This window comes from Pleurodeles waltl, chromosome 5 (genome assembly GCF_031143425.1).
Source record: "Pleurodeles waltl isolate 20211129_DDA chromosome 5, aPleWal1.hap1.20221129, whole genome shotgun sequence".
Classification (NCBI taxonomy): Eukaryota; Metazoa; Chordata; class Amphibia; order Caudata; family Salamandridae; genus Pleurodeles; species Pleurodeles waltl.
The window spans coordinates 965051514-965065846 of record NC_090444.1 but is presented as its reverse complement, the minus strand read 5'-3'; the positions used below and the strand labels follow the sequence as shown (position 1 = coordinate 965065846).

General features: G+C 42.5%; 1 protein-coding gene across 2 annotated transcripts in view; it reads left to right on the top strand.

The window, feature by feature from the left end:
* The window catches only part of NINL (ninein like), a 464259-nt gene extending 451023 nt beyond the window's left edge, over nucleotides 1–13236 (top strand). For both annotated transcript variants that reach the window (XM_069235090.1, XM_069235091.1), the window contains one exon: nucleotides 12405–13236. In XM_069235090.1, the coding sequence (XP_069091191.1) occupies nucleotides 12405–12596 (192 nt within the window). In that variant the 3' untranslated portion in view covers nucleotides 12597–13236. The remainder of the gene's footprint in view (nucleotides 1–12404) is intronic.
* The last annotated feature ends 1097 nt before the right edge of the window (nucleotides 13237–14333 follow it).

Sequence of the window (14333 nt, the reverse complement as noted above, 5' to 3'; positions counted from 1 at the left end):
ATCAATCAAACAGTGGAACTACCAGTCTTCTTCCCACAGACTCTGTAGCAGAAAGAGCCCTGCATACATTAGATATTAAAAGAGCCCTAATGTATTACATATATAGAACAAAATCATTTAGGAAAACCAAACAGTTATTTGTGGCGTTCCAAAAACCACATACTGGTAACCCTATTTCAAAGCAAGGGTTAGCTAGATGGATAGTAAAATGTATCCAAACATGTTACCTTAAAGCTAAAAGGCAGCTCTTAGTTACACCTAAGGCACATTCCACATGCAAAAAAGGGGCTACAATGGCTTTCTTAGGAAATATACCAATGTCAGAAATTTGTAAATCAGCCACTTGGTCAACACGCATACATTTACCAAGCATTACTGTGTAGATGTGTTAGCAACACAGAAAGCCATAGTAGGTCAAGCTGTACTAAAAACACTATTTCAAACAACTTCAACTCCTACAGGCTAACCACCGCTTTTATGGGAGGTAAAACTGGTAGTCTATGCATAGCATGTGTATCTGCAGCTACACATGCCATTGAACGGAAAATGTCACTTACCCAGTGTACATCTGTTCGTGGCATGTTCCGCTGCAGATTCACATGCACCCTCCCACCTCCCCGGGAGCCTGTAGCCGTTTAAGTTAAACATTCACTTGTACATATGTATATGTGTGTGTATATATATATATATATGTATATATATATATATATTCCATTTGCACAGACATCTCTTTTCTTTATACTCTGTCACTCCTACCTTACCCTCTGCGGGAAAACAATCTAACATGGAGTCAATGCCCATGCGCAATGGAGCCGAAGAGGAGGAGTCACTCGATCCCGTGACTCGAAAACACTTCTTCGAAGAAAAACAACTTGTAACACTCCAAGCCCAACACTAGATGGCAGACTATGCATAACATGTGAATCTGCAGCGGAACATGCCACGAACAGATGTACACTGGGTAAGTGACATTTTCCATACATGTGTGTGTGTTCAATGGCATGTGTAGATGCAGATACACATGCTGTGCATATATCGCCATCTAGTGTTGGGCTCGGAGTGTTACAAGTTGTTTTTCTTCAAAGCAGCTTTTTTTGAGTCACGGGATCGAGTGACTGCTCCTCTCGGTGATAGTGCGCATGGGCATCAACTCCTTTGTTAGATTGTTTTCTTTCCGCTGTCGGGTTCAGACGTGTTCCCTCTCGCTCAGGTACTTTCGGTTCGGTACGATCTGAACTTTTCTATCTTTTATCTTAACGTCAGTATAGTTTTCGAATGCGGTTTCGGACTACACTCGATCCGATTGTAGCGTGATGTTCGATTAAACGCCCTTTTGGGCGCCCATGCCCTTTTCGGGCCTCTTCGGGCCTACTGGGTCACAGGCTCATGGATCGCACTCCAATTTGATTTTGTCCTCGGTGCCACACCAAATTCCCTTACACCGACCAGCATTCGGTGTGTAACCTCTGCCTTTCTCCAGACCACCAAGAAGAGACCTGCAAGGCATGTCGGTCCTTTTGATCGAAGAAGACCTTACGAGATCGAAGTGCAAGGCGGTTGGAGATGGCGTCGAAGTCCACAGAGCAGACGCTCAACATCTTTGGTGAGGAACAGGCACAGATGACAGTCTCCATTTGAGACTCTGACTCCGACCGATATTCAGAGGAGGACAGCCAGGTACTTCTGTGGCACAATATGTGAGTACACCATCCCCTTCCCAACAAAAAAGAAAATCACAGAAGGGCTTGGGTATACCACTGCTTGCTAACCATGGTTCGACCAGAAAACATCAAATCGTTGACCGACCCTCAGGTTTCGCACCGAAAAAGGCCAAGACTCACTCCCAACAACAAACTGCCACGCCTGTTTTGGCGTCGAGTCGAAAGATGGAGGCTTCCACTTCAGAACCGAGTCGGCTTCATACGTATTCGGAGCGGAAACATCCACGCTCCTTTTCGGAGCTGAAACATCTAAGCTCATCTTCGGAGCCGGAAACATTTTCCCCTACTGCTTAATCCACTTTTATGGCCCGTATGAAGCATACTGTTACCTAATTTTCAGAGCATTTATAAGGAGGCGGAAAACAGGCTTCATCTTCAGAACAGGAGGGAGATGAGACCGACATTAGACCCATTCTTGAGGTCATGGACCAAAAACAAAGGAGGATTCAAATCCAGAAAGAGACTGGAAAGATTATTGCCTCTCTTCCTCCAATTACAAAGAGGAAATTAGTCTTCCAGGAGAGTTTGGATGCTGGCCCTTCACTGGCGAAAATATTTAAACATAAGGAAAAGCCAAAGACTATTCATCTTTCTCCACCACATTCGCCTTATCTTTCCTCTTCACCACCACCTCATACTCCACCACCTCCAGCTTCACCTACACGATCTCATGCTTCTCACCATGGGAACTATATGGGTGATAGTATTTATAACATGGATCATGGGACATGTATGACTCTGACCCAATCCCACACAATGATCCTGATTTGTATCCTACAAGACCATTTCCACCTGAGGATACCACAGCCTATAATCAGGTCATTTCCAGAGCAGTCACTTATCATAGTGTGCAGATGCACTCTGAGCCATTAGAAGAGGATTTTCTATTTAACACTCTTTCCTCAATGCACAAATAATTCCAATGTTTGCCAATGCTACCTGGTATGCTGAAACATGCAGATGAAATTTTTAAAGAACCAGTCAAGGCCAGGGTGTTAACACCTAGAATAGATAAAAAAATTAAAAAAAACTACATCGGCACCAACTGTTTTAATTTCACAACAGTTACCACCAGACTCCGTTGTACTCAGTGCAGCTAGGAAACTCGCAAATAGCCAAGTCCACAGGGGATGCTCCTCCCCCTGATAAAGAAAGACGCAAATAAGTGCAGCAGGCAAAAGGGTGGCAACTCAGGCTGTAAATCAGTGGCGCATTGCTAATTCCCAAGCTCTTTTAGCTAGGTATGACAGGGCACATTGGGATGAGATACAGGATTTCCTCCAATACGTCCCAATGGAATACCAGAAAAGAGCACAGCAGGTAGTGGAAGAGGGACAAGCCATTGCCAATAATCAGATCAGATCAGCACTAAATGCAGCTGATAGGGCAGCTAGAGGAATAAACACTAGCATCACAATTAGAAGACATGCTTGGTTGAGGTCCTCAGGCTTTAAGCCTGAAATACAACAAGCGGTCCTTAACCTGCCTTTTAATAAGCAGCAACTCTTTGGACCGGAGGTGGACACAATTATTAATAAATTAAAAAAAGGACAGCAAAGGCCATGGGAGCCCTTTATACAACACCTTTTTGGGGCTCATTTTGCAAACCTCAATTTAGAGGAGGTTTTAAACCACAAATTTCAGAGGCCTCTACGTCCCAGCAAAAACAGGGACAACAATATTATCCCAGGGGATATTTCAGGGGCTGTTATAGAGCACACAATTTCAGATCCAGAGGTAAATCCCCTGCTGCACAAGGTGCTTCCACCTCATCAAAGCAGTGACTTTCCCGGCACTCCCAAACTGCATACATCTCCTGTGGGAGGAAGGCTGCAATATTTCCATCCTCACTGTTAACAAATTACAACATATCAATGGGTATTGTCAATTATCCGCAATGGTTATTGACTAGAACTCATCTCCACTCCACCAAACATTCCACCCCATACACACAGGCTTTCTCTCGATCACATTGCCCTATTAAAACAAGAGGAAGAATCTCTTCTACTCAAAGATGCAATAGAAATGGTTCCCATCAGTCAGCAAGGGACAGGAGTATATTCTCTATACTTCCTCATACCAAAAAATAATGGCACTCTCAGACCAACTCTTGATCTCCGACCTCTAAATTAATATACCCTGTCAGAGCATTTCCACATGGTCACTTTACAGGACGTCATTCCTTTATTACAAAGACAAGATTACATCACAGCATTACACCTAAAAGATGCTTACTTCCACATTCCTATACATCCAGCACACCGCAAGTATTTAAGGTTTGTGATAGCATGCAAGCACTAGTAATTCAAGGTACTACCCTTTGGAGTAACAACAGTACCCAGGGTATTCACAAAATGTCTATCAGTAGTTGCAGCATACCTCAGAAGACAGAACATACATGTCTTCCCTTATCTAGATGACTGGTTAATAAAAGCCAGCACCATTCTAACCTGTCTACTACACATACAATACCCAATAGATACCCTACACAAATTAGGTTTCACAATAAATTACCAGAAATCTCACCTCAAGCCAGCACAAATTCAACCTTATCTCGGAGCAATTCTGAACACTCAGTCAGCATTAGCCTACCCAAATCCACAACGAATTCAAGCGTTTCACACTCTCATATCCCAATTGCAGGTCAAGCAAACTTACACAGTAAGGTTTGTGAAGAAGCTATTAGGAATGATAGTATCATGATTGCAATAGTGCCCAATGCACGTATAAACATGAGACCACTACAACAGTGTCTCTCGCAACAATGGTCTCAGGCACAGGGTCAACTACAAGATCTAGTGTTGTTGGACCGCCAAACTTACAAATCTCTGCAGTGGTGGAATCACACCAATTTATCAAAAGGGCGGCCATTTTAGGACCATGTGCCACAGACCATAATCACCATGGATGCATCAATGACAGGTTGGGGAGCCCATCTCAATAATCTTACAATACAGTAAGAATGGGACTCAATCCAGCAAACTTACCACATAAACCACTTGGAATTGCTGGCAGTGTTCTTAGCCATAAAAGCATTTCAACAACAGATTGTACACAAAACAGTCTTAATAAGGACAGACAACATGACAACAATGTATTATCTGCAAAAACGGGGGTGGGAGGGACGACGCGCTCATCCCAATTGTCACTCCTAGCACAAACAATTCGGAAATGGGCAATTCACAATCACATTCACCTGCTAGCTAGCGGAATACATCCTAGAGATACACAACCAGCTAGCAGACCTCTTAAGCAGGACGCAGCAACAAATACACGGATGGGAGATTCACCCACAAGTAATTCAACATTACTTTCAGATGTGGGGAACACCAAACATAGACCTTTTCTCAACAAGCGAAAACGCAAAATGCCAAAACTTCGTGTCCAGATAACCACAGTCTCAATCCAAGGACAATGCTCTATGGATCAATTGGTCAGGGATATTTGCTTACGCTTTTCCCCCGCTCCCATTAATTCCTTTTCTAATCAACAAGATCGTCACATTTCCCTCAGTACGATACTCATAGCTCCCACATGGGCACGCCAACATTGGCACACAACATTATTGGATCTGTCTGTAGTACCACATCACACGCTCCCAAACAGACCAGACCTATTGACTCAAAACAAGCATCAGATCAGGCATCCCAGTCACAGTATGCTCAACTTGGCGATTTGGCTCCTGAGGTCATAGAATTTGGATATCTACAGCTTCCACCAGAATGTATAGACATTCTAAAACAAGCATGTAAACCTACAACCAGGCAGTGTTACGCAAATAAATGGAAACGTTTTGTATATTACTGCCAACTTTGATCCACCTAAAGCATCATTATTATAGGATATTGTATGTTATTTGCTTCACTTATAGAAAGCAAATGTGGCATATTCATCTGTTAAAATATAGAAAGCAAATGTGGCATATTCATCTGTTAAAATTAATTTAACAGCAATATCAGCCTACCTTCAAAACAGATAACATACTTCTCTGTTTAGAATTCCTGTCTTAAAAGCTTTTATGGAAGGTCTTAAAGAGTTATTCCAAATACAGTTCCACCAGCTCCTGCATGGAATCCTAACATTGTGCTCACAAGACTTATGGGTCCTCCTTTTGAACCCATGCATTCTTGCACTCTTCAGTTTCTCTCATGGAAGGTTGCTTTCCTAGTAGCAATTACTTCCTTAAGAAGGGTAAGCGAAATTCAAGCATTCATTTTAGAAGAACCCTTCTTCCAAGTATACAAACACAAATCCAACATTTTTACCCAAAGTGGTTTCACTATTTCACATTAATCAGTCAGTGGAATTGCCAGAATTCTTTCCACAGCCAGATTCAGTTGCTGAAAGAGCTCTCCACACTCTTGATCTTAAAAGGGCTCTCATGTATTATATAGGCAGAACAAAAGACTTAAAAAAAATCTCAACAACTTTTTGTGGCTTTCTAACAACCTCATAAGGGTAATCCCATTTCCAAACAAGGATTGGACAGATGGATAGTACAGTGTATTCAAACTTGCTATCTTAAAGCTAAAAGGCAACTATTAGTAACTCCTAAAGCACATTCAACTAGAAAGAAAGGCGCTTCAATGGCATTTTTGGGAAATATACCAATGGCAGACATATGCAAAGCAGCCACATGGTCCACACCACACACATTTACTAAACACTACTGTGTGGATGTGTTATCTTGACTGCAAGCAAATGTTGGTCAAGCAGTGCTCAAAATACTATTTGAAACTTCAACTCCTATAGGCTAACCACCGCTTACTTGGGAGAGGGACCTCTTTTCAGTCTATGCACAGCATGTGTATCTGCAGCTATACATGCCATTGAACTGAAAATATCACTTACCCATTGTACATATGTTCCTGGCATGTAGTGCTGCAGATTCACATGCACCCTCCCTGGAAACCTGGAGCCGTTGTAGTACTTTATTACGTAAATATGTATATACATTCCATGGACATCTTCTTTATGTTATATATACATACATATATTTGTAAATATACAATTCTTCACTCCTTACTTCACCCTCCTGCGGGAAAACAATCTAACAAAGGAGTCAATGCCCATGTGCTCTATCACCGAGAGGAGGAGTCACTCAATCCCGTGACTCGAAAAAAGCTTCTTAGAAGAAAAACAACTTGTAACACTCCAAGTCCAACACTAGATGGCGATATATGCACATGATGTGAATCTGCAGCACTACATGCCATGAACAGATGTACACTGGGTAGGTGACATTTCCCTATAGATTACTTTTATATGTGGGTGTGATTTCCTAGGGGACACAACCTGCACATTAAGTTTAAAGGAGTTGCAGGCGATTCACTTGCCATTAAAGGTCTTTCTACCAATCATCAGAGGTAGGCATGCTCTCACATGTGGTAGTGCTATGTGGTACTGCAACAAATAGAGCGGGTGGAGTCCAGAATATGGGCACCTGGGCATATTCACGAGGTGAATCTGCGGTTAGATGTAGATCATCATTGCTATGTAAGATACATGATGACCTGCGTTCATCTCCCGTGCTTGCTGTATGATGTACAATGTTTTAATAAATGCTTGTGATCGGCTATCAATGGAAAAAGATTATTCACTTTGTTCCATGAAGCAATCCCAAAACCTATGCTTTACAGTAGAGATTAAAGCTGTATTAATGGAGAAAGGGGTCTGTACTTTGTCTTTCAAACCCAGGTGAGTCAAGCACCTCTTGAGGTGATCTAGCCAAGAAATCCTATGGGTCTTAAATCGGCTTAAAACCTCACTAACCTCACATCTCTATCCGGCATCAGCTCTTCGATACTCCAAATGCGACACCACCACAAAATAGGCCTTAAATGTGCATGTTCTACTTCAGGCTTCTGACCAAGATCTAATCTTAGTGGAGGACTGGGTACCTTGCCATAGGTTCAATTATAACCTAATAAATGTATTCTCCTCCAACCCTAAATTTGGTATATCACAGTAATGCCATATGTCTGCACCATATAATGCAGCACTTATGGCTTGTGCTTTCAAAATTTCTAAGACAGGGGAGATCATATACGAATATGCCCTCTTAGCAAACGTATGTAAAGCTGAGGCCCTACGTTTGATAAAAATTGAGCTTTTGGTAATTTGTGACCCTGACAAGATGGAATTAGAGATCCAATTTTCAAGGTAATTAATTTGTTTTATCCTCTTGAGGATGTTCTCTCCCAACCTAATATTCTCTCTGACGTACTTCTGTTAGTTAAAGACCATAAATTTGGTTTTCCGGGCATTGATCTCTAACCCATCAGTAACACAAATTTGAGAAACCCATTGTATAAGCCTTTGCAGGCCCTTGGGAGATGTTGAAATAAGGGTTTCAGTAGCGAAAAGCAATACTGGAACCATTTGTCTAGCTAATGTTGGGTAGGCATTCTACCAATCTGCCAAAGCACCAACACAACCTTTAATGAAAACCAGAAATAGTATGGGGGCCAAAAAGCAACCCTGACAAACTCCTATATTAACACTAATTTTATCAGTGAGCTCACCATTAAAGCCCCATCTCACCTGTGCATATTTGTCTTCATTGAGACTTATTATTATCTTTAAGAGATCTTGGGGGGATCCCGTAATGGCCAGTACCTCCCACAATCTAATTCTGGGGACCAAGTCGAACGTTGCTGAGAGATCAACAAAGGCAACATTAAGGTAATCGTTCCCCCCCCCCCCCCCCCCAGACACCACCTCCCCCCGCAGTGTCCACCACCTTCTACTTGGCCATGAGGAAACACAAGGCCTGATCAACAGTCTGTGTTCTTGCTCTGAAACCTTCTTGAAAGTGACTTAATACATTATTATCTGAGACTCAATCAGATAACTTGTCGAGAAGTTGTTTAAAAAATCTTCTGGAGATTTTCCAAAAGACTGAGAAGATGATAATTGCCTGTCACATTACACTAGTCCTTTTTAAAAAACAGGTACAGTGTCTGCTCTCTACCACGACTTTGGAATTGGAGCACCTGCTGCATACTGTTAGGAATAGAATTGATGTAAGTTACCCATATACTTTAATTCTGATCAAAATAGATCAGCAGGGACTGTATCCAAACCATGGATTTCCCCTGTCTCTGGAAAATAACAGCATTTTACATTCGCTAACAGAGAGATAGTGATAAAATGGTTGGTGACGCTCAAGGACTGGGGGCTGCTATTACCTAATGTTTGGTCGGAAGGAAAATTTAACAAGAATACAGAGTTGGGTGATTTAAAATTATTGACCCAAGTGCTAGGTTGGATAAACACCTCTGGTCTCATGGCAATGTGGTGACCACCATGGTTGGTTATATTCTAAAAGTTTTTACTATTGTTGTTTTTTTGGTGGCTTCTAGCAAATCCACCCAGATTCTTGTTCCAGTTTGACAGACGTTATAGTTTTTTTTTTTTAAACCTGGATTCAACAATTTTAGCCATGACTCGAAGCTTAATAGTCACCAAGCCTCCAAGAGTGAACCATTCCTGGGACCTGAGTGATATTTTCACTGGTTTATATTCATTCTGGAACAACACTGAGATTAGAGAAGAAAATATTTTGAGTTTCTAGCATCAATTGTGGGTTATCCATGTTTCTTAAAATCGTACCCACCTGTATGGATGGTAAGTCATAGATCATCGCAATGACATCTGTAGAGCTACAAATAGCATTCCATTTTACGTTTCCTGTAGGTATTAGTTGTTATTAAGTCATTTGTACTAGAGTAAGTTGCAGCTGCCAGGTCGTTGGACAACAAATCCTAAATAGTAAGAGGCAGAGGATCATGGTTGCTCTCTTCGCTGTGAATGACTATCATAATACTCATTACTTTTCAAGCCCTAATGTGAAGTAGAATATAGTCTTTGTTGCTTCTATAGTTCTCTCTCCTACTCCCCCCCCCAACCAAAATGTTGGTGCAGAAGTGCTGTCAAAAGTAGATTATCCATTGCAAGCACACAACTCATGGCTCAAATTGTAATGCAGATCTACTTTGCCCTTCTAGCACTTGTTAGTTGCAGGCATACAAAAACCTCACAAAGCCAAGTCTATGGACATTTTCAAGCGCCCATGTCTCTTGAAAAATGCAGAGCTCCAGCTCATCGATAAGTAAACCCTATTCAGTGTCTTCCAGTTTAGATTTTAGACCTGCTATGTCCCAACTAACAATAGTGGTTTCTTTTCGTGGGTGGGTGTGAAGGAAGACAAGAGACCCTTTTGAAGCAGAACCACAACCGAATAAAAAATTGGGCTTTCGGATGCTATTACAAACAGAAGACTTCCCCGTCCCTTCCTGAGTAGAATCGATTAGTAGTGGGATAATAGATGAGATATAATTTTGCATGGAATGCCTTATAATAGCAGGAATAGGATTATTGATAGTCAATCATTTTTGAGCAGGTCACAAAGCACAGCAGAATGGTTGAAGGTAGAAAAGGAGGGGAGGAGACGGGGGCCTAGGATAAGACTCTGTGGCTCCCAATTCAGATGTCTATAAAATAAGCCTAATAGCAGAACTTTCACTGAACCCAAGTAAGTGTGCTTCTGATGGGATCACTCCCATCCATCCCTTCCAAAATCAGGGGAGTCAGGGGACCCCCCCAGTTAGTCATTGCTCAAAGCTGGTGACCTAATCTGTTAATATTATTACATGTTCTAAGCAGTCACGGATCCCATGAGGAGGCTTCGGGGACCCCCAGAGATCCCCGGACCACAGGTTGGGAACCACTGCTTCAGAACATCAAAATATTATCCAAAAAAGAGTGTTAGAGTCTACATTTGTATGCAAACAGTAGAGGACCTTATTTCTTAATTGCTCTGATATTTCAGTGGTGTTTGTGGCTAGAGTGTGATAACCTAGACAAAACAATAATATATGGATATTCAGCCAGCAGCAAATGGATAGGAGGCATAGCATACCCCCAACACCTCTCCCCGTCCTGCATTTGCCCACACAGTGAATGGTTATTAGGAGATTGTCGATTAACAATTTGGCCCTTATTAGCCAATGGCCGAGAACCTCCCTGTTATTACTAGATGGTAGCTAAGGTAGTGCAGACTTTTTTGACTCATTTATTCTGGTCTGAGGATTAGCCTCAACAACAGGAGAACCCGTCCCAATTTTTACCAGTTGGCCTTCTGTCAAACACCCCCCCCCCCCCCCCCCCCCCCAATCCACATGAATATGTCCAAAATGGAAGCAAATTTAGTATCTAAAGACTCAACAAGGCATTTATGTCATTCAGGTTGTTCAAATTATGCCCAACGTGGCCAGATTGCTTAGGTGCCTCAGTGGCTTGGTCTCCACAAGTCTCAGTCCCTGACAATCGCTTCTTCCGTTATCAGATGGTCTCGCAGTTGGCGAGAGGGGGAAGAAGTGACAAAGTTAGAGAGCTGGATGGCATTAGATTCTTCCTATTAGAAACCAAGGTAGTACAGAGTGCCTGTGCCTCTAGTGCTGTTGAGCATTGGGGTAATAACGCAAGAACTTTGTCAGCAGAAAACAATTGCCTTTCTACCAGTTCCAGTTTCTTTTGCAAGTCCCCTAACAGCCTGCTCTAGAAATTATCTATAGTAGTGCTCTTAAGCGCTTTTTGCTGATTAACTCCAAGTTTACTCTTGCCCATATTTATCCACTCGAGCATTAGTAGAGGTAATGGATAGACTCTCACCCGCTAGTGAGATTCGATCCAGTTCAAGAATCAACATACCCACTAACACAACCTCAGAGCATAGGACAACCTCTAGGTGACACCCACAGGACAAAGTAGCTAGCGGGAGTCTGGGCACTTCCAGGGCTCGCTGATTATCAGCCACTTCAGAACCACAGACTAAGCAACTGACAACTTTACATAAAGTTACAAAGTTTCCATGTGCTGCTGAACAGAAAACAAAGGGAGAGCTTTGTCGGTATCTGGTTTATTCAAGAGCCAAGCAGGGTGGCCCAGCTTCTTCCACTCGATGACGGCAAAGACAGTCCCACATTTAGCCCGGACTTTGCACGGGCTGGCCCACTCCTCGGGCAGACATTTTGAGCTACATCGTGCTCTCCAAGTAAATGGGCTTACGTCCTCGGCCCCTCCCTCGACATCACTGGTGGGTTATGAGGCTTCTGTTCCCCGTCAGATTGCTCACGTCCCGCCGCCAGGTATACACTCTGTGATATGTATCTCTCTCTAGGGAAAATGGCTTGTGTTCCCTGCTGCCCCTCCTCGGCATCATAGTTGGGGTTATGGGCTTCTAGCCCCATCAGCTCCTTTGCATCCCCAGTTACTAATCTATTTTATATGCTGGACCCCACTTACACTACTGACCTGCAGTGCAGAAGACCGTCTCAGGTGAAGTCTTTGTCCTGGTGCTTTGTGGGCTAAGGGAGGAGTCACAACAGGTTTTGTAATTTGAAAACAACTTTAAAAAAAAAAATTGCGCCTTGCACCAGATGGCAGGAGTATGCAGAAATTGTGAATCTAAACACTGCACATTACAAACAGATGGTTGAAGATTAAGTAACAATTTCCTTCTTAAGAATAAAGGGAAGCATAGAAGTTTCAATTATATAGAAGTACTGTACGAACACAGAGCTGGTCTGATTGAATGCTTACTTACTATGGAAATAATAAGCACCTCAGAAACAAAGACCCTAAAATAAACATAATTTGTCATATTCCTCTCATTTTTAGCTTGAAAAGAATGCCAAATCAGACATGCTGTTGAAAGACCTGTATGTGGAAAATGCGCAGCTGATGAAGGCTCTGCAGGTGACCGAGCAGAGGCAGAAAAGTGCAGAGAAAAAGAACTTTATCCTGGATGAAAAGATTGCAGCCCTGAATAAATTAATCAGAAACATTGCCCCAGCATCCCTGTCGGCTTAGAATCATTGCACCCCCTTTGACAGGGGAAAGACTCAGCGAGTACAGAATAAAATCCAAGAGTCTATTTGTGACATGGACGTCCCTTCTTGGCTGGAATTGTGTCTTTGAGCAAGGTGGCCATGTCAAACATGGTTAACTTCCCAGCTATCGTGGCACTGGGTGTGGAGAACATTATTGTTGCGAGATAGCACTGCGATGTCAGGCATTCCTGCTGTTGTTGTCACTTCTCAACCAAGTTGCTCAGGGATTGAAGCAGAATGGAGGTACGGAGAAGTGTGGCTTAACGGCAGCGAGACAAAAACTTGAAAAGTATATATTTTTATGAGTGAGGGAAAGAAACTGGGCTGAGACTGAAGAAGCACATCGAGCAACACCGATTTGACGTCTTATGTTTCCAGTTCCGATGACATTGTAGGGTGTTTCTGTTCAGTGCCTGGTTGCTTGGTTAGCGTGTGTGAAAAATGTACAGTTTTATACACAGTGTGTTTTATATGTACATATGTATACATTGTTAGCACCAAAAACCGCCTACATTCCCTGATGTGTGGACGCACATCTGGATGATGTAATGAAATGCACTTCTTTTGCTTCACAAGAGAACAATTTACAAAATAAATGTGAAAATGTTTATTTTTACCAATTTATTTGTATGGTTTCAGCTCAGTATGTGTTGTGTTGGCATCCGAATCACACAGCAGAAGCCAGTAGATTTTGTTTTTCTCCAGCGCAACATTAACATTGGAACATTGAAGGCACTATTTATGCGTCCTTGTGGTGCTGACTCGTAGCCACTGGTGGCAGGATACAAGTTATTTGGAACTGTGAAGCATCATGAAGATATGCTGTAGAAATTCTGCTATCCAAAGAGCCCTTCCTTCAGAGCTTTTCTGAAGCTCAGTTCTTAGCCTGATATAAGCGACACATAGAGGCTGCAGCACGTGTGCAACATGGGACGGGCAAGCTCTGTCATGCAAGCTGGAATTCTTTAAGTGATGTAAGCATCAGTTTGGCTTCCTGATGTTGCAGTGCCTAAGCAGGTTGATTAGACTAATATACATACTAGCAAGTGTGGACAAGGCCTCTTGGACAGTAGATGAAGCCTTAAAAGCAGTTAGTGAAGGGCTAGTGCCATGTGGTAGTGTCACGGTAAGAGAAGTAGCTAGAATGCTGCACATTTTGAAGTATCATCAGCACCTTCATAATAAAGATGGAGGACTTATAAGAGGCTGTTGTCCTAGTCCAGGTTGGAGGAAACCTTGGAGTGTGAGAATACTGATATGTACAGAGGGCATCGATTTGTGGTACAGTAGAAGAAGTGCTTAGGTAACACAGTGGGCTCATAGCGGTTCCTGTGCCAGCTAGCAGCCCATGAAAAATCATGTGCAAATAATACCATCTGGGATGCTTTCATTGCATGCCAGGATTCTGCTACCAGTATATCAGGTTACTTCCGCTTGCCTCTTCACTAAAATATTTCAGAGTGCTGCCAGCAGTGTCAGGGTGTTTCTTGAATATCCCAGGCTGCATCCAATCAGATACTTTACTTGCCAGCCTGCCAAGAATAACTTGCCAGTAACTTGATAAAATAGGCAAGGGGCAACAGTGTGCCAGCCTATCAGCTTCTGCATTACCATGTCAGTTTTCACTGTGTCCCATGTTAGCCAACATTGACGTACCTGTATCATATAATAATAATGGGGTTAAAAACATATTCCAATGTCAATTTCAAACTTTCCC